This window comes from Coturnix japonica, chromosome 4 (genome assembly GCF_001577835.2).
Source record: "Coturnix japonica isolate 7356 chromosome 4, Coturnix japonica 2.1, whole genome shotgun sequence".
NCBI lineage: Eukaryota > Metazoa > Chordata > Aves > Galliformes > Phasianidae > Coturnix > Coturnix japonica.
The window spans coordinates 80,532,557-80,556,974 of NC_029519.1; the positions used below are offsets into that span (position 1 = coordinate 80,532,557).

Consider the following 24,418-nt stretch of genomic DNA (forward strand, 5'->3'; position numbering starts at 1 on the left):
GCAAGGATATGTCTATTCAAACCTTGACAAAAGAAATACCTTTCAGTGGTTAGAAGCTAATATTAACACTATCTATAGCTTTCCATGTATTAAGCCATAAAGAGGCAAAACATTATAAACTTCCACTAAAGCCCTCAAGATGGGTTTTCACTTCTGTTAGCAGCCGCTGGACTCCACTCAACTTCCTAAGGACATGCAGAAGATGAATCTTCCATAAGTCCTACAAAGAGTAAATTATATTACAACAAGCAAGACTGAGAACTGGAAAAGTAGATCCAGCTGATCTTGGGGCAAAGACAAGAATACGCTCAGACTAGGGAACAGTGAATAAATCAATTTGTACAAATGTCACCAACTCCTGAGGATGCTGCTGGCAGAGGAGCTCACAAGAACTGATGAGGGACCCCTGCAGGACCAAGGACAGGGAGAAGTCAACAGTTTCAGCCAACTCTCTACCCAACACACAGCTAGAGGCAAACAGGGATGACAATCAACCTCACTCTTATCTCTTCTGTTCACCTTCCTTCCCTGAGAGGTGAAGGTATACAGCAGAACCCAGCGCCAAAGCTCATCTTAAGAGCTTCAGACACCACGTGTTCCCCCCGAGAACTCCATAAACTGTTTTTATTCCTCCATGTTGTACCAGGAAATATAAACCAAAGAATAAAAGTAGGGTCTTCAAGGGGTGGCAAGAAACTTGTAGCTGAGTCCAGGTACCTTCTAGGAGTCCCTTCTTTCATTCAAACCAGCCTCAAGTTCCAAAAGTTTCAAGAAGCTCCTAAGTTTTGATTGAATTTCAAAGTAATAAATAATTGGTAACAAGTGTTTTAAAACTGTTGACAAGATAAGGAGGTTCTGTACAAGTTTTGCTTCAAGAAAGAAAGCAGAGCCTTGAACAACACAGTCATTAAGAAAAGACTACACATCAAATTGACTTAACCCTAGCTTTAAAGGCAAAATAAACGTTTTCCTTAGACTCAGCATAATCCACTTTTTCACCTTCAGATGCTCCTGCTAAAATCCATTTACGACAAGCAACTTGTACCATCAGTTCTGGAGCAAACCTTCAGAAAGCTCTTTGATCTCTGAACACTCAGAAGTTGAAGACTTCTACAATCCAAAGCAAATTTAAGCTTAACTAATTCCTAATCTGGGGGAAACTAAAAAAGATGACTCCTTTCTGCCCTCTCCCACATCACGGTGGCAAAGGATAACTTAAAGGCCAGCTTTCTGCAGCATGTGAATAAGATTAATCACACAAAAAAGTCCAACTGACAATATACTTGCTGGCCATACAAAAGCCTTATTTATCACTCAGCTTCTTAATCGGTTTATCTATCTCAACCAAAATCCCAGGATGCTTCTCAGATTAAGGATTTAGATTCCAACCATTCAGCAAAGAGGCATCTTTGCTATTCAAAGTTCTTTGATGATGCACGTGTGATTGTCTGGAGTGCAGATATTTGGATAGCTCAAATCCCCAATGTTTTGGAGCACTGCTGCTTTGAGATGGTCCAGGAATTTCACATTCTTGATCACCTTCAGATTTGGTGGTTTATGGCAGATACTTTCTACTCCATCTGGTTTTCAATTCACAGCAATCCTTAAAGAATTTATCTTAATTTCCAGTTTCTGATAAGTAGCACATTAAAATACTTCCAGGTTTTTAGACTTTCTCCTCCTTTCCCTGTATCATACGTGGAAGAGAGGATGATTCCTTCTAAGGTGAACTTCACATTTGAGCTGCCAGAGTTCTCAAGTTCTGCTCAACTCTCTTCTGTATATTTTCTCTCCAAGAGCTGTATAATGCAATAAATGACTATACACTATATCTACACTTTACACCAGAACAGTTCTCTGCAATATTTACAATGCTACATTCTCACCACAACAGTATTTCACCAGATGCAGCCAAAGGAACAGTTCTCCCAAGCCAGCCAACCCCAGCATCTTGTCTAGGGCAGTCTGGATCTACTGCATGCATTGGTGTGTAAAAAGCTTGCCAACTTGGCTATAGTTGGCAGGGTCAAGGCTGAGAAGCAGAACACAAAAGGTTACTTTGGACACATGCAGAGCAACAACACGAACCCCAAAATGGGTTCCCAAACCTGCTGTCAGCCTGTGTTGGTTATATGACTATCATATAATGCACTTCTGCCTGTCAACCTGCTGTACACTCAGGATATGGACAGCCATAAGCATAGCAAGAAGACACAGCTAAGAATCAGCATTCCTAAAATGATGCTTCTCTGTGCTGCAAGAAGCCTATTCACTTCCCTCCCCTTTACAAACAGTTGAAATCTGGCAGCCCTACAAAGCAATAGCCATGGAGACGACAATCATCCTGAAACCACTTCAGCCCTCTAGCAGAGCTGATGCTAGTGATGCACTGGCTAAGAAATCATGTTTGTGTTGTTAATCAGGCTCCTTGCTGCTACTGTGAAAACAATTTCTTAACATTTTTCTTCCTCAGTACTTCACATAGAGATGCCCTCTGTTCATCTTAGGCCTCATAGAAACAGTTCCATTCCAGCAATTACAAAGCTCCTGTAGACAGTACCCAGCATAACCACAGTATTAAGCTAGCAGCTCATTCTGCTTCATTCTTTCTAGAAGAATGGGTGCCACCAACTGCAAAATGCTTGTGTATGCACCTTGTCTTCTTACGTCACACCTGCTCTTTAGCCCAAGGCTCAATTAACAGAAGAAAGACATTTCATCTCTCAAATTCTCCTTGCCTACACTCTACATCTTTCTTTTATGCAAAGTTTTTTTTTTTGGTGTTGATTCCAGATGATTATTAATCAACTCCCCAAAAAACTGTAAAGAACTGAACAAGCTTTGATGCCTGGTTGAGGCTCTGAAGACTTTTCATGGCTTAGAAGAACCTCTAGAAGTAAAATCCCAAAAGTAGAAATGGGAGCAATTCTGGAAAGCAACACTGCTATTGTGGGAACAACACAGAGCCCCACACCTGTAGCTCAGTATAAACACCATATTACTGCTTCTATGATCTGACTATAGAAGACAAGCCATATCCTGTTTTTAAGAGGCACTGAGCTGAAGTTACTGCAGCTCAGGTTTTGTTTAAGCACTCTCCACTCCCACTGCATCACCATAATTACTGTTGATGGTGGCTTGCAAGGACAGCAGAAAGGGTCTATTAGGCCGCTACTGACTAATTAGGTTGTGTTGAGTTGAACTGTATTTGCACACAACAATAATCAATCTATTTAATCACCTCATAGCTTAATAGGAATTAAAATCCTCATCTACATACAGCTATTATCTTCATTAAGGGAATACTGCAAGCTTCTCATCTATAATGTGCGCTGCTGCCTATTCATAGGCTTTAATCAACATACTTGTTTAAATAAGAAATAAGAGAGCTATTGCACATATCAAAGAACATATTCAATGCACACTGTAAACAGGACATCGTATCACAGAAATTCAAAATCAGGCCAATGTTTCCATAAATACTGGCCAACATACCGTCAGTGAAGTCCAACGCGTACACTGGAAATCTTCGTGCAATGTCATCAAAAATCCCCTTGCCAACATTGAGAAACTCATGCAGCTAAAGAAAGGAAGGAAGTGCTGTGTCAGTTTAAAGGCTCATGCATTGTCAAAGAGATTAACCTCCTTATTCAATACTGATAGGAGAAAAACTGGTCATTTTGAATAGGGCATTCAAATTGGATTTCGTAACGATAATAAAAATAGACCCTTCACTCTTCATACTATATCTTGAAAAGCATTGTAAGAGAGAAAAATCCCCCAGACCACCCTATTATCCTCCCTTCCTTCCCTCTTTCTCCTCCTATTCATATCCATATCCCTGCTTTGTAGATGAGGGAGCTGATGTACAGCATGGAAGAGACCTGTCAAAGACACCCCTTGGCCAACAGCTGGATTAGACCTCAGGGCATAGGGATAACGTGGGTACCCATAGGATAAACACAAGGATAAGGAGCTCTCCCCACTGCTCCAGACAACTTGTTGATATATCCCACCAAGAAATTCTTCACAAAAGCCATGTGAAGTGTCTGTAAGAGGGTCTGCACAAAGTGTTCTTTCCTTTAGCACGGCCACAAATGAGAACGCCTCAAACTGGTATAGACCGGGAGCTAAAACTGTCTACATCCCCACAACTCAGCTCAAAGGGAAGATGCTGAAGTAACTTCACACAATCAAATGGTAGTTACTGTCTATTAAAAATCAGTAAGATCATTGTGAAACAGTTCCAAAAACCTGACATATTCCCTTTTACTTGTGGTCTGAGGGCCTGCAAGGTGCAATATGCTTGTTTATATGAACTGACACATAACACAGGCAACAAGGAGATTTATAGAAATGCAAGACAGCTGTTATTGACTTACAGCTTCCCAGTTCTCAACTACATTATTAAGAAAAGCACATGGAAAGCATCAATGTAGACAACACTTTCGTTTCCCTGTTACCCTCAACTCAGTACACGTCCTACTCCAAAATGAAAACACAGCCTAATTAACACAGTGTTAATCACCCCAACTGCCTCTTGAAAAACACTGCAGGCTGCCTGCAGAACACGGGACACAAGATGCATCACCACTGCTAGGACAGTGTAAAGGGAGAAGAAAGTCACAGATCAATTCTGCATTAACAGACCACCTCAAAGCAGCACAGAGGCCATCTGTCTACAGGTTTGGCTGTTTTATGTAGAAATGGATGGAAGCTATTTGTATGGGAAGGATTGACCCTGCCCTGCTCTCTTAACAGACACACAGCTTTGCTTTTTCTTACCTGCCTTGCAGTAACTGGAAATTCAGTCATGTCACAACATCAAACGGAATAAGAAAATGCCTCTTACAAAGGGAATACACCATAGAACATCAAACACTCAAGGTTTTTGGGTGCAAAAGATCTCTCAAAGCTCTAACTCCTTTATCAGCCCTTATCACATCTTACGTTCCACATGTCATAGTGTTACATTTTGCCAATATACCTTTATTACTTGTAGAGACTTTCAGCTCTCTACAATGAACAACCAGGCGGAAAGGAAAACAAATGGCAGAACATATCTGCATTTCAAGTATTTCTGGAAAAATACCAACGAACTATGAACTCAAATCAACAGGCATATTTGGACATCAAAGCCATATGCACTTAAAAAGCAATTTAATTTCTCCCCCCAGAAAGACATTCCTAAAGGCACGAGTCAGCCAGAGAATCACAATGGCTTAATGACTAATATGTTTACTTGTCTCGCTGCAGTGACTATGGGAAAAGGATGCTCAGAGCTGCTCACCTTTGGGGGGAAGAAGCCACATACTCACTGCTTGCCTGAGGCTGAGCAGGATGGGGACGCTCACGTGTACTACCTGCTTATAGGAAGCAGGAAATGCAAAAATGTACTGATCTTAGTGTCCCAGAAGGCATACTGAGGCAGATTTGAGAAAAGGTGAGGCAGCAGGTTATGTTTGAGACCCTTGAACCCTTCTTTACGCATTTATTTCTTGCCTGCGGGCAAGTTTGGCTTGGAGTGAGGATGTCAAGCTAAAGCTCAGTGCTGTTTCTATAGAGACCACTGACATCAAATCTGTAGCTAAATATGGGGAACACTGTTTATCCTGTACAACTTAACCTCCTCTTGCTCTAACTTAACACTCAAATCTTCTGAGTTTGAGGCTCCCAAGATTTAAATATATATACAAATAAAAAGGACAACGTTGGCATTTCATTAACTTCATACTTCAAAGAGGGAGCACTTTGAGTTGCTCCCTCACACCCTCAAGAGCTGGTGATTTCTTGGGTTGCCATTCCTTGCTTCTTTCCCTACTAGGGGGAAGAGTTTGGCTGGACCTCTTTTCCACTCCCATTCATGGTGGCAGCTCTCTCATATGGCCCTATCATCTTTTTGACATGACATACAAATCCCAGGTGGCCTTATCCAGAAAGATTTTTCTTACCAGAGCTGCATCCCCACAGCAAGCTCATAGCTTTACATCTTCAATTCTACAGCCCCTTCCATGCTTCTTTCACAAGCTACCATCACTTGAGTTAGCCTATTTCTCTGAGCCAGTAATATAAGGGATAGAAGAAAATATTAATTGTGCTTCTGTTCCCTCAACCAACCACCCTAAAGCCCAATTTCTCCCCCATCACTGCAGGATCGAGAGAAAAAGGGAGTTAGGAGGCAGATTTTTATGCCATCAAGACTTCACTCTCCTACAGGCTTGCTTGCTATTAGAAGCAGCTTCAGATTAGGGCATTTATTTCAGTCAGGGGAGTTTCACAGGTTGAAATTACACCCTTGGTCTCATATGAGCTTGTTCTCATATTAAGTGGTTCCTTTCTGGAAGACTGTCACACAGGGCAGACAGGAGGGGAGGGCTTCTGCATAAGGCTTTCATTAGAACTGATGAACGCAGGCTACAACCTCAACACAACCTCACTTCTCCAGGCAAAGCTTTGCCTACTGGGGACATGGAAAGGGGTTCACAGCCCATCTTCCAAAATCAATTCTGCAAAGTCCCATTTCAGACAAGGGCAGTTTCTTTCAAGAGACACGAGAAAGCAGAATTACTACTGCACAGCCTGCATCCCTTGGGAGCTGGAACATCTCTAAAAGCAATGAATCACTTAAGTCAGACCAAGAGCAATCAATGCCAAGAATAAGTGTTAAAGAAGCAAGTGTCAGTGTTCCCTGTGCCAACTCAGTGCTGTGGAAGCTCTGCCTGGACATGGTTGCAAGCCCAGCAATGCAGGCAGAAAACACCACTTCAGGGTCCTCACCTACAAGCACTGCATCCAGCCCTCCTGCTCACCAGACCAGAGCAGAAATGCCTCCACATTTTAAGTAGGCTGCTCTTAGAAGACAATTTCTTTTGTGGGTATAAATCAGACACCTAAAATTCTCCACCAGCACCACATTTTGGAAGACCACATGAAAAGAGTCAAGATGGCTTTACCACAATTACTCCTAAAACCACCACTCTGAATGACCTGTGCTTGAGAGCATTGCAGGACTTGTCCTGCAAACTTAAGGGCAGGTATAGAGTCGAGCAAAATTAAGTGCTACCTATAAGCAAGGGGACTATGCTGGAAAAAGAGAGTTGCTCATTTCCAGATGTGCAGGTCAAAGCCCCTTAAGTCTAATTCAGTTTAAGAAGTTATATGTTAACCAGCCTCTGCACTAGAGACAACCTCAAGGTTATTTGCAATTCAAGGACAGGAACAGCAGGCTAGGGATGATACAGTTTGTTTTTCAGGTATGCTGCTTGTAAAGAATGAAATTCTGAACAGAAAAGCAAAGCAGGGACCAATACACAGGAAATTCCAGAAAAGAAAGTGGAGTTACAGCATTTCCCTCGAACTTTAGAGTACAAAGCAAGTAACGTTTTACAGAGCTACAGATCAAACAGTGGGAAGTCAGGCCAAGAAATGACAGGCAACTTTTAAGTGAAATTACTGTGCTGGGACAGCCAAGAAGTCTTTTGGCTGCAGGAAAGACAAGCAGCAGCTTCTTCAGAGACTTCTGATTGTAAGGATTAAGTACCTTGGACTGACAGCACACAGTGATCCATTAATCCCATCCACAACTAAGCATCTGGATTCAAAATCCTGTAACCATTTCAACCCCCTACTGTTCTGCATCCCCTCAGCACCTGCATCTTTGAAGTGTTTTCTTGAGATTTACAGCAGGAGCCGAGAAAGGTAGATATGCACACTGGAAACACAGCAACCTCAGTCCTGAGAGACCACTGAGAAAGCCTGATGGATGCACGTACCACAAGTGCTTCATCTCCTTTCCTGAAAACCCATGAATGCATTCATTTTGACACCAAAACAATGGGAAGACTGTTGGAGATGCTGGCCAGCCTTACCTTGAGTGGCTTCGAACCATGCGGCATGTGCCCGTCGCTCATTGCTGAGGGTCTCTGATTCACCACCGTCAACAAGTGGCGTTGGTGGACTAAGGCTTCCTTGAACTCCTCTTCAGTTTTGGTTTCTAGCAGTTTCTGCCGAAAGGTTATATCCGAAAACATCGTGGCAAAGGTTCGGCCCACTTCTGTGGCTGTTTTAGTACTTTTCTGAATTAAAAAGAGAGAAAAGCTTAACTTAAACTCAAAAGCTATTTTGTTTCAGTTCCAGAAGGTAAAGCTGCTGTTTTGCACCATATTCCAGGATCCCTGGGATACTCATAGGAAAATGGCAGACTCCCTCAGACACACCAACCAATGTCTAGGCCCTGATCAGAAATACAGATCAGCTTGTCTTGATTGACCTGAAACAAATCTGAATCAAACTGAGCATTAATTTTATCTCCTAGTCCTTCCCTTCAAGGCTGAGCAGACAAAGTAAGGGTCTTTGCTAGCCCTAATGTATCTCAGCATTACTGCCACTGGAGTGTAGGGACACTGGAGGCTGCTACAGGTTGAGATGTCTGATCTGTTCAACTGCTTGCATGCTTTGGGTGAGGCAGAGAAGTTACCTAACAAGTTACAATCACAGCTCCTTAAGAGCTTCTTCTTGAGGAACTGTTTTTAACCCCCACTTCTCTCAACTATATTCAACAGCCATAATGCGGCCTTTGCTTGAGATACCCAAACAATCACCTTCTTTTAGACATGTTCTTAACTTCTTGCATTGCTGTATGAAGCAGTGGCAAGCACGTGATTAATCTAAATCAGTTATCATGATACATAACAAAGTAGATGAACAATTTCTTCACCAGCAATTCAGTGCTGCTTAATGCCGAGGCGTGGAAACACAGGCAGCACTACGCTAGTCCTAGTCATTACTAACACTATACTTGCTTTGTCACTCATGGAATCATTATGCTTGGAAAAGACCTCACAGATCCTCAAGCCCAACCCACCACTCCATGCCCACTGATTATATCCCTCTGTACCACATCTCAGAGATTCTTAAACACCTCCAGTGACGGTGACCCCAGCACTTCCCTGGGCAGCAGTGCCAGTGCCTGACCACACTGAGAAGAGCTTTTTCCTCATATCTAACCTGGATGACCCCAGTACAACTTAAGCCTACTACCTCTCATCTTCATGTTGCCCTGTGAGGGCTCAAGTCTTTCCATCCTATGCGTTAGAAAAGGACAAGGAACTGGGTTCCTCAGTACAACAGATGCTCGCTCTCTGGGCTTTTTCTCCCCCCTCCCCAAGCAAGGCTCATTTAATCTGTTAATGTCAGCAGGTTAATTATTTTAACTGCTGTACCAGAAATGCGTACTTAGAGCTGGCTAGATACAATGATTTAAAATAAAGCACATTGGCAACCGTGGTTCTGCTTGGCGTCCCCTCCCTTTCCTTAATTTGATGCTGTCCATTGGAATTGGAAACTTCCAGGATACGAGCGGATGCAGAGCTGCTTGTTTGGCTTTGCACGTAGTTGGCTGGAGATAAGCTCACTCACCACACATTAGAAGATCAATGCAATTGCGAGCAGGTTCAGTTTTTTGCCTGCTGTTTCTCATAGGGAACGTCAATATGTTTTCAGCCTGCTGGGTTTGAGATCTATGCCAAAAGCACTGAACTGCTCAGTTGAGAAAGATCTGCCAGAAATGAGGAAACACCACTATTTCCATTTAAACAAGGGTGACGGTGGATGCACAGGAGACAAATCAGACCAGAATGTCCCAGGGTCACTCATATCATTAAAGGGCAGGAAACTGGATCTGGATTTGTCCTGTTCCCAACAAGGTCCCAAACCTCCCCAGTACCTCTCAAGAGCACAGACCTGGTAACCCCAAGGTGTGAACAGCCAGCTTAAGCATGAAAAGGTCTTTAGCTTTGAACCTTTCAATCATTAGTTCACAGGACACACTGATTTGATTAAGCCATTGCTTTCTAGGAAGGGAAGATGCTGATCCCCAATTGACCTTGATGTCTTCCCCCAATATGGTAATAAATGAGCACATTAACAGGTTATTAGTTCAGCGTGTCTGTGATGGAGAATTAAGCACACCCAAGCAAACTTTAACCTTGCTATTTTAAGCACACAAAACTAAGGAAACACTTCCAAAACACCTCAGCATAACCTGACCTTCCACAGCACTCCTACTCCACATGTACACTGTTTTGAATAAACAGTCTGGGAAACCTCAGTCTTTCTGGTGTCCCATTTGCCTTTAAAACAGTGCACTGTCATTGTCTCTTTCTGTACAGAGAAAGAAAACACGATCTTGGGAGAATCCTTTTAAAGTACCAAAATGAAGAAGAGAAATAGTCAGATATCATGAAGATGATCAAAGGGCTGGAGCACCTCCCCTGTGAAGACAGGCTCTTCAGCCTGGAAAAGAGAAGGATCCAGTGGGATCTTATGGCAGCCTTTCAGTACCTGTAGGGAACCTACAGAAAAACTGGGGAGGGACATTTTATAAGGGCATGTAGGATGAGGGGAAATGGTTTTAAACTCAAAAGAGGGTAGATGTACACTAGATATTAGGAAGAAATTATTTACTGTGATGGTGGTGATGTAGTGGAACAGGCTGCCCAGTGAGGTTGTGGATGCCCCCTCACTGGAGGTATTCAAGGCCAGACTGTATGGGATTGTGAGCAATTTGGTCTAGTGGGATGTGTCCCCACTTGTAGCAGGGTGTTGGAACCAGGTGATCTAAAAGGTCCCTTCCAAACCAAACTGTTCTACGATTCTATGAATACTCACCATTTTAGGAGGTGCCAGGACTAATATCACAAATCTGACTTCACAGGAGTTCTCACCCCAGTTCTGAGGCCTCTCAAGGCGACTGATGCAAACATGACGCCGCTGAAGGGACTTTATAGTGCAACTGTGGGGAAAGATGGCACAGTTACGCACAGCACTACAAAGCACACTGAACACAATTCTCCCCTTCCATCTGCTTTCTAATAACCAAAAAAATAAAAGAGAGCAATGTACCTTTTATTTGTAGTACTGTACATACTGTTTGAATGGCTTTCCCTCTTTGCTCTCAGCTGTTATTTTCTTATGAACTGTACCAAGCCAGCTGTTAAGTTATCACCAGCCCAGACTGCAGCTCTCCAGCTTTAAATAAAGTCTCATACTACTTCCTAGCTCTTCTGGAAGACACAGTGATATATATCTGCCTATCAATACTGAAGTATGACTTCTCATATCAGAGCGGCATTTTTTTCTTGTTTGAAGTCACTCTCATTGCTTGTTCCATTCGATTTGTCCAACAAGAACATATTGCAGTCCTTAGACCATCTTCCCTTTCATTTCTCTGCCATTAAACCAGCCCATCTTTCCTTTTAAGATATATTCTAATGCTTTCACATCCTGATAGTCATTCCTAGTCATGGCAGCTGAAGATCCTTGGCTGGATAAGAACTAGTTAGAAGCACATTACATTCTTCATGAAGCTCATAACTTGCATACCAAATCAGCCCAGCAAATAGCTCCATACTGAGTTTACTTTTAAACTGTCATCAGGAAGCCAAGTCATCTACACAGATTAGTCTCACAAAGGCACTCGTCCTAAAGCAACCCAATAGCTTCATTATAATCACATGTGCTGTGATTCTGAGGTCAATATTTCATGTTTTCTGTTTCCCTTTTACCAAGACCTCTTTACTTTTTCCTACTCAAATCACTTGAAGCAGCCTTGGGAGAGGTAGCAGGAATAGAGCTAATTACAAACAACCCAAGCAGGTCCTAACAGTAAGAATAAGTCCCTTTCTAAGTCATGAAATAGACTTATAGATAACACATTATCCTTTCCACTAGACCTGCAGTTCAGAGGCTGCCGTTGGTCTCCAATGCAATTTAGAATTGCAGCAATCTTTGCCTTCCCAAAGGAAGAAATAAACACTAGTTTTCATGAGAAAACCAAAGCCTTCAGTAGCAATCATGCTGCAGCTGGACAGCATACAAGATTATTGTGGTTCAGCAAGCCAGTGGAACTAATGCATGAGCTCTGAACTAATACGGAAAGCCATCAAGTGGCCCAACACTTTAATTCTTCTTACCCCACCTTCATCCACTGGGAAAAGTGCACAAAAATGAATAGTTGATACACTAGGAAAAAAAGAGCCTTTTTTGTCCTCTTCTCAGTTGACAGCTGGAACTGTTGATCTTGTACAGCTTTCCCCAATCACAATGATTCTATGATATCCATTCTCGAAATGGCCACAGGCAGATATTAGACACCTATTGCTCACAGGGCTGTAACCAACACTTAAACAAATCTTTCCGTGCCACATCTATCAAGCAGCTCCCAGCATCTCAAGAAACTACTGAAGCCAAAAGCAGAGCCAGAGAAAGCTTCCTACAGATCAAGGGCTGATCGCATCAGCACATGGCCCACTGCCAGAAGTAGGATAGGATACCAAGACATGCATGTGAACACCTTGTCAAGTGATACATGAGTGCAACTAATCATTATCTCCCAGTAATGCTGCTCAGCAGTACCTGCTTGTCTGCTCCACCACATTTGAGTGAATCTTGCTAAAAAAAACACTGAATTTTTGCTCCTACCTGAGGACAGAAAGTCAGTGTGTGGGAGGCCTGCTTCCCTGGATATGATATGTGAAGTCATGTTGCAATAAAGTTATTTGAAGAAATAAATATTATATAGGGCTATAATTAAGCAAGCTACTTGTCCTTCAGATGAAATGCCACAGCTACTTTTCTGCTTCAACTGGCAGTAAGATGCTTGAGCTCCATGAAAGGTGCCTTAAGTTGCAGTGAAAAAGGTTCAAGTTAGATATTAAGGAGAAATTCATCTTGGAAAAAGCAGTCAGGCATTGGAACAGACTGCCCAGGGAGCTGGTAGTGTCATCATCCCTGCAGGTGGTTCAAGAAACATGGAAATATGACAGTTGGGGTTAATGAGCACAGTGGGGATGGGTTGGGGTTGGACATGATGATCTCAGATGTCTTTTCCAACCTTAATGATTCAATAAAATCAGAATCAAAGCTACCCAATTGAAATCCAGCTTTGTCTAACACTTATCCACTTCTTTGCTTTAATTCTTTAGGACAGATAAAATGAACCCAAGCTGGAGCCCTTTCTAGAACTGTGCAAATAAAGTCTATTTGGTTCACATGGAGTTACCCTAAAAGCTGGGAAAATCTGTAAGTAAAACTGTGCAGTTCAGGCTAAAATAAAGGCACTTGAGTAAATTTTCACTTAAAGAGAGATATCTGGACAGTAAACAGCCAAAGCTCCTTCAGAAGCCTGAGGACTGGCAAGACATTTTCAGCTGACTAAATCAAGTATGGTTTGGCCAAAGCATCCAAGTTGCTTTTTGGTTTGGGTTGAGCTAAATGTGGTTCTCCTCTGGTTTGGCCAGCAAGCAGAAAAACCTATTTTCAACCCATTATTACTCACATAAGAAAACATTTGGTTATGATTTAATGAGATGCCAGTTTGCATTCTCAGCAATTTTATCATTATTCTCCAGTAATTGAGCTTATAAAAAAAGAAAAAAAAGCCATTTGAATTATAGCACAAGTTCCTGCTTTACTGTCCTCCTCCTTCTAGGCTGCATATCTTGAAGCAACAAACTTGGCACCTGAATGGTGAGAATGGGCAGCACTCCCCCAAAATCACCAATATACAAAGTCACACATGCCACAGTTCTGCCCCATGCCCAAGATGTTATCAGATTAATAACATCTCTCAGAGAAGTCATAGAATGGGTCAAACTATGGAGACTCAAGAGTAACAAAAACCATCTTTAAACCGGGCAAGACAGGAAGTCCTTTTAGAAAGAACTTATCCCCTGCAGTAAGAAAAAATGCCCAGTAGAGGTAATCAGCTAACCAACCTTTTCCATTCCCAGTGTAGAACAACAGTGACACTGCTTGTTCTCATCCACTGCAAATAAATCATTGGCAAAGCAGCTCCAGGCACAGGGCTTTCAGAGAGCAGAATTTACAAGCGAGGAATGGAGCTGCAACCAGCAGGCCAGCTCACCAACAGTTTGGCACCAGGATGGCTCAGAAGTACAGAGCAAAATCACTCCAGGATGAGTATTATTTCTGAGTGACAAATGCACTGTGCTCTAGAAAGACACATCCTCTCTAGCGGTTCATCTCTAGGGGAGTTAGGGAGAAAGCATTTCCTACAGGACAGAGCAGCAGAATCCACCCCTTCCTCCCTGAACACACTTGTAGGCACTAAGACTTCTCATTATTCTTGCCAGCAGCTCTCCTTCAAGATACAAACTCCCAATGAAGGGGGCTTGGATTTGACAAATCCCTTTCACAACACGGCATGCACAGGATTTTTGACTCTAACACACAAACAAGGGTAGTTATAGGTACATTAAAAACCACTGCTTTGAACCCAAGCAACACTTAAAGATGACTGCTTAAAGTTTGGGGGAAAGGTCCTTATTCACAGAACTCAAAGCCTTGCAGACATCTGTTTAAAAGATTATATATATTTTTCAACAGTTGAACCATTCAACAGCTGTCTTGTTTGATATCCAAAAGAACTTCAAACTACTAAGTTTTGAAAGGCTACCTGGTATTTTAAATTAACCCCCTCATATGCATTTTTGCAGTAAGGTTATATGAGAATAAACAATTTTATAGCAACACGGGACACGAGCCATTACATCTTTGGTTGCAGAGAGGTTTCTTCCCTGGCTTCCCCTGTTCAAACAGCTCTAGCAAATCAGTTGAATGCACTGAAATTAAGTCCTTCACCAATCCACATGCCAAATCAAACCAAATTCCAATCCAACCAAAGGAAATAAGCCTTCATTTACTCAATACAGACTACAAAGCAGGCCCCGGTTTCATGTTTGTTGGTTTCTTTTTTTAAAGGATTCAGTTCTGGAAAGCAGAAATTATATTCATCTCCTGGCAAGAAGAGTATTACCTGGAGATGGTACTGCCTGAGGGGACCCACTCTGCTCAGGCAGTGTTTAATAACACATCAGCTGGTATTTCTTATGGAGGATACCAGCACTTAACTGGCAGTGACTGCAATATCCTTAGACTTATAGATTCTACATCACATCCCAGGAAACAAAAATGTTGTGCATTCACATCTCCACTTGTCACATGATAAGGGCAGCAATTGGGCTTGTTAAAACATAGTTGTGATCAAAGCCACTTTTCCATATAATGCCTGCTGGAAAAGGGGGAGGCTACCCTTTGGCTTTCTGAGCCATGAATGTTGACAAGTCTAAACCACAAGCTCTTATAGTGGCTTCTTCCCCATCTAGTCATGCAAAGCATCTACTTCACCCCTTTCAGACACTGGATCACAATGAATCCAGCTGGTTCCTCAAGAAAGCAGAGCTTCTTCCCAGCAGTACATGCACCTACTGCAATCATTGCTTGCTAGAAGACTAGCACTGAGTCTCTACAAGCTCCTACCAAAAGCAATGCTTCCTCACATCAAATGCTCAATGAAGCAGGATGGATGGGGCCCTGGGCAGCTTGAGCTAGTGCCAGATATAGTGGTTGGCAACTCCAGCAGGGGAGAGTTGGAACCAGACAGTCTTGGAGGTCCCTCCCAACTCAAGTCATTCTACAACTTTATGATATTCAAATACCCAGCAATCTTCACTTCTTGGCAGGTGAACATCACTTGCTAGTGGGGCATGCAGCCCTGCATTGCTCTCAGCTACACAGAATTTCAATGAAGGAATCTCGAAGGTTTTCATGTGCACAGGTACCACCCTGGGTAAGGCTGTGGTGAGATCAGTTATAGGTAATTCTTCAAATAAACAGAATCTCTGAAGTCTACTGCGAATCAGAAATCAGCTCTTTTCCTGGACCTCACTGGAGCACTCAAAACCTTGAGATCGTTAAGTCCCAACAGCTTATTCCGTCCTGTGGTTGTGGCTCAGGCTCAGAAAGTACTTCTGACCTTGACAGTGGTTCAACAGACCTGAAGCTGCCAGGAGAGTATTAACTGCAGCAGAAGCAGAATAGCTACTTCACCCTAGGTTTTCCCCACCTCTCTTCTAGTTGAGGTGTGAGTGGAAAGAAAGAACATGCCCTCATTCTGACAAGAAGAGAAACAGAAGCAAGTTTTTCTGTCTGTGAAGTAACACTGCTCTGCAGAACTCACTGAAAAACCCACAGAAGCATTTTTGGCTTCAAGAAAAATATAGACATTGTACTTTTGCATTGACTCTGAGGAGAAAAAGTACTGCCAAAGCTCTATCTCTGAGCTGCACCTCCTCATTAATATAACCTTATTATGATATCCAAACTTTGCTAGGTAGAAAATGTTAAGGTGCGTAGGAAACAGCAGAGCTAATTTGAATCTGAACTGTTAAATTTAAGTGCAATAAAAATAACAGTAAAAAGCTACCTTAGATACTTCCCACTCACACAGGAAAAAACAACAACAAATTCCTTTTACTTCAGAGTTTGCAATGTTGTTTTGTAATCTGCCTTCAAGAAAAACGTAAGGTCTAAAAATCATCCTCAATCCACTGCACAATAGATACAGCAGCAATACAGTGCAATAATTATATAATTACAGTTAATAACTCATCACTCCTTTCCCACCACTTTCTTCTCCCTCTTCAGAGTAACAAAAGGAAGAAACAAGGAAGTTTTGCACAAGACACCTTCAGGCTATAAGCTTGTTTTTCAGATCATGTCTTGTCATGGATGCTAGCATTACTCACATGGGTATATTCAAACTTTCGTCTCATTTTTTACAGAAAGACTGATCCTATCCTTTTCAGCTCCATGTATATAATCACAGCATTCATATCATGACCACTACAAGTGCTTTGTTATTAAGTCAGTGCTCTCTAAAGCTTTAGAGCCGTGTCACATGCCACAGTAGGCACTCCCACCTCTGCTCTCCCTGAAGTTACATGCACATTCCCTACCACATCTGTGGCATGCAACACAATGAAAAACAGCTCAGAATCCCTCTATGTTGAAGCATAGGAAGACCATTTTTGCTATATGAACTCATCTTCTCACTCAAGCAAACTACTCTGTGCATCCAAGGGATAAGAGTAGAGGCTGAGAGTAGTACACATGGCACAGCCATTATCCTTGCATCATAGGCCAGACCTCTGACACGCAGGAGTTTTTTTATAAGTGATTAAAAAACTCAAAACAACAATATCCATCTCCAAGGAAGAATATTCTGCATTTCTTCCAGCTATAGATAGAAACACTGGTAGGTGAATGAAAGCTATTGTGACACTTGTCCTACAAACCAGTTGTGAATTTTGCTACAACGTGTGTCTGTGCTCCTTGAGAGCCTGTAGGCATGTTTGCAACACAGGTTAATCCCATTCCCAGGTAAATGACTTGGATATCTCATGACAACTTGACTAGAGATTACATATGAATACAGAAACAGAGAGATTGAAGTTAAACTGCTTAAGCTCAGTGACTCAGGCTCTGGCATTTCTCCATGAAGGGACAGTTTTACTCACCCAACATTCTTGACTCTGGGACAATGATTTGAAAAACCAAGCAACCCAGCTTCAGTCAAGTGGAAACTGGGGTGAAGTCATCCTGGCTTCTGAATCCCAAGTGACAAAGCCCTTACTGCCTTATGGGGCTGCTCCAAAGTTTAGCAGTGTTGACAGTGTCTGAATTAATTGCCAGCAAACAATCAGTGTCTGAATAGCGTCTGAATTTCTGACTTCAATCTCTAGTTACAAGGTTTTGATGTTCGCAAAGGGCTTAAGAAGTCTTTCAGTACAAGGCCTCAGATTTTGGCAGTCAAAGTAGCTCATGATCAAGTTCACTTGTCCTATTTTTCAAGAGCTCCTAATTAGCATCTGTAGTAATTAGAATAACCGGGCTCTGAATGTTTTCAGCATAATTTGTTAACCCTAGATTTAGACAGCATCCAGCAATTTAATGCATTGTGGAGACTACAGTCATCTCTGCCCAGACTGCTGCTTGCAATTCATTTGCAAATGAGCCCATTGCTCAGAGAGCCCACCAGGTCAAGACAAATGGTCAGAGAAGACCTCACCACCACCTCAACTTAAAGAGCATATTCTCAGCTGCTTTTCCTCTCTGCAGTAGAAATAGTTGCAAGTTTTAAGCAACCTACACATTCTGATAATCAACAACCCAGGTACTTACATGATACAGAGCCAGGACTGCTGATACTGCACCCCTGTGACTGTCGCTGTGACCCCTTGAATTGTATCTGATAAGAGGTGAACTAGGGAAGAAGGAAAGAAGTGTTACAAGCCTGTTCACATTAGTATGCAACTACAAATCACATTTTCTTTCAAACTGAAGCTAAATGCTAATACCAAGCATATTTAGCTGCATACTGGATGGATGCAAGGATTGAGGATGACAATAGGAAGAAGTGGAAACATTTGAATTGATGCCTTTGAATTCTGCCTTAGACTATTTGCAGCTTGAAGAGACAGCTGTTTTCTCCCTCTAACATCACTCTACCACAATATTAAGTTATTAGAGCAGCATTATTCAACACACACAGGACTAGAAGAGACTTCATCTTCCAACTCCCATGCCCTCTCTCCCCTCTTTGTAAGCATTGTTCTCTCAGATTGTTTGATGGCACTGCTTAGTTTTTCTTCATTGGCAGAAAGCCTAAATTCAAGATATAAATGCAAAGCACTAAGACAGGCAGCAAGAAGTAACCAAAGCATGAACATGCTTACTACATGCTCAGGACTTGACATAACTGTTAAACAAATTCACTCAGGCTGTGACAGTTACATTTGAGGTGCGATGTACATGTTTGTATATTCATTCCTGTTGGCTCTGAAACGTCATGGATGCCTACAGAGAAACAATGCTTAGTTAAGCTTCTGTACATCTCGGGCTAAAAGGCAGTGTTTTAGGCTATGCTATGACATTCACTGGTAGATAAAGTGACACTTAAGCCAGTGTTTAAGTCTACCCCACTTCTGAGTTTTCAGAGTAAACCAATGAGCCTCTTGCCCCTTCTAGTAAGCCAGGGTCAACACAAAGGCTCAGCCTTCCCCAAAAAACTGCTGATTCAATTCAGAATTCCTCAGCCTGTGTGAATTCAGATGGAGAATCACAAGGCAAAGGAGCCACTTCTGAAGGGACACCACAAAGCATCTCTCTGCAGAACATCTGACACTTCTCTAAGGACAATCACTACTAACATTATAGTCCAACAGACAAGAAATTCCAGTGCTGGAGGCCTCTCCCTAAGGAGAGCATCAGTGCATCACATCTAAATGAAACAATGACAAAACTCCACTTCAACAAAACTTTGGAGCCTAGGTGACAAAAATCACCCCCCAGGATTGCATGCAACAGGCAAATTCAGGAAGCATGCATTAGTGAGTGGTCAACCCGCCACCAATGAAAAGGATAGCTAATAACCATTAATTGGAAACTAATCAAGTATGGATTACCATTCCCTTCTCGCGGGGTCCCTGAATCCGTGAATAAAGTGCTCATGATTTTTTCAAAGTTACAGCTTGGCTCCGTGTTCTCGGGGTCTTCGGCAAAATGTTTCAGCATCTCTCGAAGGACATCATCCAAACTGGTGGCTGTTTCATCCAGGATGATGCTGGCTCTGGCCAAGAACCCATCCAGGTCTCTGTGGGCTCTGACTTCTTCCTCAAAATTCTTTAATTTCAGGTACTGTATTAAAAAGAGGTCAGAGCATTATATAGCTGTACCAATACCAGACAAAGGATTAAGGTTTCGTAGTTTACAACACAACAGCTTTTTCTGATGCTACTGCCAACAAACCAGTGATTTTACAATCATTCTTTTTCAGATCACACTGCAAAAGTAGTTTTGTATATTGTTAATGCATTAAAAGGCAATTTCAAGGCTTATGCTAATTGAGTCACCACGGGTGATTGCCTGGCCACAGTTTACACCCCGATGTTGAACGCAGTGATGAATAAACAAACCAATTTCATTTCATAAGAAAAAAAAAGACACCATGGTTACAGTAGCATCTTAATAAGCCTCCTTTAGGTTTGAACAATTCAACGTGTTTGCAATAACATGGGCAAAGCTATCAGGAAGAAATCAACCCCCAGCTCAGCGGAGTGAAATACAGCCAGCGTGCATCTCTGGGCATCCTACATCAGCTCTTTCCAGTGAGCCATCTCTCCATGTTTCCTAATTCAGGAGCTTAGAGAGGGAGATGGGGGAATCCCATGCAGCCCAGTGCTCTTTACTCTTCCTACATTCTTATTGTTCCCACTTATAAGCATATTTTCTTCCTCTCTGCATAACATTTAGCTTTGAATCAGTGTGTGAGAGGAGGAAAACCAGATGGCAAGAAAAAGGCCAGCACTGCCTCAACTCTGCTGGTTCTGTCTGCTGTCCCAGTCAGATTTGTAGACCTTGAGACAGAAGAAACAACCACGCTGTATTACAGAAGCTCAGTTCCTTTCTTCATTTGTCAGTTATGACATTTGTTAATTGAATTATCAAACTGCAGATTTGTTGTTCCCATTTCACAGTTCTTAGAAATCCACGCACGCAGTTAACACTCTCAGTAATGAGTCAAGGACTGACAGTCCTGTCCTCTCCTTCAGCAGCTTGAGAGAAAACAAGGAAATGGGACTTGCATTTCATTATATGGATCTTCCATCCCACAGGAAGCTAAACGAGACATTATGAGTCTGCAGACCAGATTTTAAAGATGTATTTAAGCCTACAACTCCCTTTAAACTCAGTAAGACACACTCTCCAAATTGCTTTAATAAAACTGAAACCATGCTGCCTCTACAGCAAATAACTTGGCATGCTGCCCCCATATTATAGGGACCACTACACTGCTTGAGTCATAGATCCCTTCCTCTCACGCATACCCACTCCACCTTTTCCATTTATAGCCTAGACACTAAGAAAAATGCTAACATCTCACTAATTACTGTAATTATCACAGCAACTATCAAGTTGTCAGTACACATCCATTGCAATTAACACTGTTTTACTTTGCATCAATCATTTCTTACACAGCCTTGGAGGACGGAGACTGAGGATTCTCTGAAGGATTTCACTGCCACCCCCAAGGCTTTATTGCCATCTGCTCTTTGGAGAGAAGACAGTGACACAACTGTGTCACCATCCCACAGAAGGTGAGAGGTGGTAGAACTGCAAGTGGCCAATCCATCTTAGGCTATCACTGCACAAGAGCAGGTTAAACACCTATCACCACCTGTAATACTTATGCTCATAAGGTCACCAGGTGACCACAACTTCTCTCTCAAAGGTGCCCTGTTCCAGCTTGTTTGGCACACAGAGTCCAACCTAGGATGGATGTTCAAACATTGGAGAGATTAAACAGTCTACTGAGGATTTAGAGGATGTTCTAGCTGGATTTTATTAAACAGCTCTTTCCCTAAAGAGTGGCCAGGCACTGGCACAGGCTGCCCAAGAAGGTGGTGGAGTCACTGCCCCTGGAGGCATCCAAGAACTACAGGGATGGGGCACTTGGGGCCACAGTCAATAGGCGTGATGGGGATGGGTTGGGGTTGGACTTAGTGGTCTCAGAGGTCTCTTCCAGCCTTAATGATTTTATGATTTAACAAAAGTGGGAGAGTCAGGAGCAAAAGAAGTATCAGGAAAGCTAAGGACAATCAGAATGCCACAGCATCAAGATGAGCTCAAGAAACCAAAAATGGTTTCACACCATCAATTTCTCACATGCTTGAGAGGAGTCAGCAGCAGCAGAACCGTGATAACAAAAAGTTGGCTGATGGAAAGCAGAAATGAATCAGAGGCATTCAGCAGATGGCTATTATCTGCCCACATCACCTCAATCAATGCTGATCCTCCACTGATCTGCACAGGACAGCACCACTTGTTTGCTGTGTTAGGATAATAATGTCAGCAGCTTTGATGCAAGTCACAATGATTCAACTCAAACACAATCTTGCACCTGGGTTGAGACAATGTTCAGTACCAATATATGCTGGGGGATGAAAGGATTGAGCACAGCTTTGCCAAAAAAGACCTGGAGGTACTGGTGGATAGGAAGGGGGACGTGAGTCAGCCCAGAAGGCTGCATCAAAAGGTGCATGGCCAGCAGTGCAAGGAGGTGATCCTGACTCTCTACTCTGCACTGGTGAGGCCTCACCTGGAGTACTGCATCCAGATGTGGAGTCCTCAGTACAGGGGAAACACAGACCTGTTGGAGAGCAACCAGAGGAGGGCCACAAAGAATAATAATCATCCAAGGGGCAGAACACTTCTGCAAGGACAGACTGAGAGAGCTGGGGCTGTTCAGCCTGGAGAAGAGATAGTGGCCTTTAAGTACCTAAAGGAGAGCTACAGGAAAATAGGGAACAGACTCTTTAGCAGGGTCTGTGGTGATAGAACAAGGGGAAAATGATTCAAGTTTAAAGAGGGTAGATTGAAGTTAGATATAAGGAAAGTTTTTACAGTGAGGATGGTGAGGCAATGCAACAGGTTGCCAAGTAACGTAGTCAATGCCCTGTCCCTGGAAACCTTCAAGGCAAGGCTGGAAAAGGCCCTGAGCAACCTGATTTAGCTGTGGCATCCATGTTCATTGCAGGGGGGTTGGACTAGATGACCATGATTCTATGATAAATCCAGTTCTGCAACAACCTTCTAGTAACACATTCTGTATCATTTTCCATACCTCAGCCCTGTTTTATTTCCCTGCTCCTGTTCTATAACAATAACTACTCTTATTATCACTCCTATAACTTTGAGTAAGATATACACACAGAACACTGCAAGGCAGCATGCCACCACGAGAGGATATAAATATGTTGCTTGCCCAGATGAGACAAACCAAGAGCAAATTAGTTGAATTGCTGGTACAGCAACACCTCAGAGATAGCTCAAACAGAACCTGTTCCAGTCAGGACACCCACTGTTTTGAAGAGAAATTAATGACTACTCCTTCACAAATATTTTTAGCCAGATAGTCAAGTCACACCAGGATACATGCATGCTGGAAACTGCCTAGCAAGAAACCCAAGACAGCTACTCAATAGTCATTTTAATAGTGTTGTGCATCCCTAATTGCAAAGCTGTACAGTGCATCATGTCAAGAAGAGAGGCTGTCATACTTCAGGAATAAGAATGCACTGAAACAGCCTCCCCTAGCATAATGCAAGCAGGACCCCTGGCCAACATCCATTAGACCAAGAGGCACAGAATCCATGCATAACTAAGCTTTCAACACTCAAGAACTTCCAAAATCAATGTCATATGCTGGCCTGCTGCTCCATAGACTAAGTCTACTTATAGAGGCTGCAAAAACCTCAGGAGAAGGTGCTCCCAAAAACCGCATTGTCCTGAGCACAATCCCACCTCTGCTGCTGCCAGACTCTCACAGCTGTTTCCTCAGAAGCATACTGAGATGGTGATTAAGTAGTTCAGACTGTGAACAGATTCCCTATGCACCCATCAAGGGACATAACAAACTAGTCCAAGCCATGTACTGCCTTTCCAGCGCTCCTCAAGTGGGGCAAGAGCCATGGACTATCATCAGAGGACAGGGACAGTCCTGAAGAGAATTATCTACACACAAAATGTCTGACTGAACCCTTTTTCTTCAAGTGATGCCTTCTCCTGTGACCCAGGACCCAAATTCCTTTGTGTTTGAAGCACAACAATTTTACTTGTCCACCATGGCATTTTTTCCCCTCTAGCCTTGCTAAAGCATGCTATCCCTCTGGTATTTGTTGCTCTATAGCACACTAAGATGCTCATGCACAAACCACAGGCCAGAAATGCAGGAATCCTACAGCTCTAAAGGAAAAAAAAAAAAGCAACCCAAAAATCTGGAAGACAAGACACTCTGAGCTTCCAACTATTTCTTATCACAAGTAGATCATGCATTTGGACTCAGTTTTCACCTTAAGTGATCAAGTTCTTAGGTTACTTTCAGTCGAGCACAACCAGCTCAAAGCAGCTTAGGCAGTCGTATTAGATAAGACAAATTAAACAAGCCTGTAATATTAAAGTTGGCCAACATCAACGATGTCACAAGATCACACAGCCAGACCCTCTCATCCCAGGTGGGACAAGAGATGACAGCCTAAAGCATCACAGGTCATGCTTTAGCCCCCAAAGATCAAGACTGCAAGTGATATTTAATATCAGTTCATTTCCTCCTTGCATGCTTTGTACTTTCATAGTTGGAGGTCTGCAGTAACAAAGCCTATGGGAGGTTTCTCATGTTTCTGCCTAATCGTTATCAAGTTACTGTCTCAAGAGTAAACTAAAGGCTGTTTCCCAATTGTCCTCCTAAACCCAGCGTTTCCAGGGAATTCACTCCTGTTGTACCTCATGGAGGCAGATCTGATTAGTGGGAATAAACAGGAAATCAAGTCACAGCAGTGTCTATGGGGTGTTTGTGCTTTCAGCTGGAGAGGAACTAAGCAGCCTGAGTCTCTGTGGTGTATGTTTGGATCCCTTTGCAGGCAGCTGCAGAAGAGAAAGTGATGAATTAACATGTCAAGGAATTGTCTGGGACAAAACAAAGTGAAACAATCAGAATTTG

At 42.6% G+C, this 24,418-nt stretch overlaps 1 protein-coding gene across 8 annotated transcripts in view; it reads right to left on the bottom strand.

The window, feature by feature from the left end:
* Positions 1 to 24,418, bottom strand: part of SLC4A11 (solute carrier family 4 member 11) — a 124,539-nt gene that overhangs the window by 27,972 nt on the left and 72,149 nt on the right. For 7 of the 8 annotated variants that reach the window (XM_015863019.2, XM_015863024.2, XM_032444207.1 and 4 more), the window contains exons 5-10: positions 19,326 to 19,557; positions 18,655 to 18,717; positions 18,043 to 18,124; positions 10,669 to 10,792; positions 7,869 to 8,075; positions 3,496 to 3,580 (exon numbers count right to left, since the gene is read on the bottom strand). In XM_015863019.2, the coding sequence (XP_015718505.1) occupies positions 3,496 to 3,580; positions 7,869 to 8,075; positions 10,669 to 10,792; positions 18,043 to 18,124; positions 18,655 to 18,717; positions 19,326 to 19,557 (793 nt within the window). The remainder of the gene's footprint in view (positions 1 to 3,495; positions 3,581 to 7,868; positions 8,076 to 10,668; positions 10,793 to 18,042; positions 18,125 to 18,654; positions 18,718 to 19,325; positions 19,558 to 24,418) is intronic. The other variant, XM_015863018.2, reaches the window with a different exon arrangement.